At 60.2% G+C, this 261-nt stretch overlaps 1 protein-coding gene across 1 annotated transcript in view; it reads right to left on the reverse strand.

Moving 5' to 3' along the window:
• Nucleotides 1-261, reverse strand: part of LOC119592071 (fibroblast growth factor receptor-like 1) — an 82,438-nt gene that overhangs the window by 13,724 nt on the left and 68,453 nt on the right. Inside the window, exon 5 of the mRNA XM_037940882.1 lies at nt 100-204. Within this exon, the coding sequence (XP_037796810.1) occupies nt 100-204 (105 nt within the window). The remainder of the gene's footprint in view (nt 1-99; nt 205-261) is intronic.

The following is a 261-nucleotide window of genomic DNA, read 5'->3' on the forward strand; positions in this document are numbered from 1 at the left end:
TTTCTTTATACCCACCACCCACTCCCCCCCAAAAAAAAAACACCCCTCACCCACCCCGACACGAGAGCCGCCCCACAACCCACTCGCTCGCCCACCTACCTTGAACCAGGTGATGGTGGGCTCGGGGACGCCGCTGGCCAGGCACTTCAGCTTCACGTTGTGGCCCACCGGCTTGTCCACGTGGCCAGGCAGGGGGGGGAGGAGCTGGGGGGGGGGATGATGATTAGTGATGAGTAAAGGATACGAGAGCTAATAGTAGAT

This window comes from Penaeus monodon, chromosome 29 (assembly GCF_015228065.2).
Source record: "Penaeus monodon isolate SGIC_2016 chromosome 29, NSTDA_Pmon_1, whole genome shotgun sequence".
In the NCBI taxonomy this organism is placed as follows: domain Eukaryota; kingdom Metazoa; phylum Arthropoda; class Malacostraca; order Decapoda; family Penaeidae; genus Penaeus; species Penaeus monodon.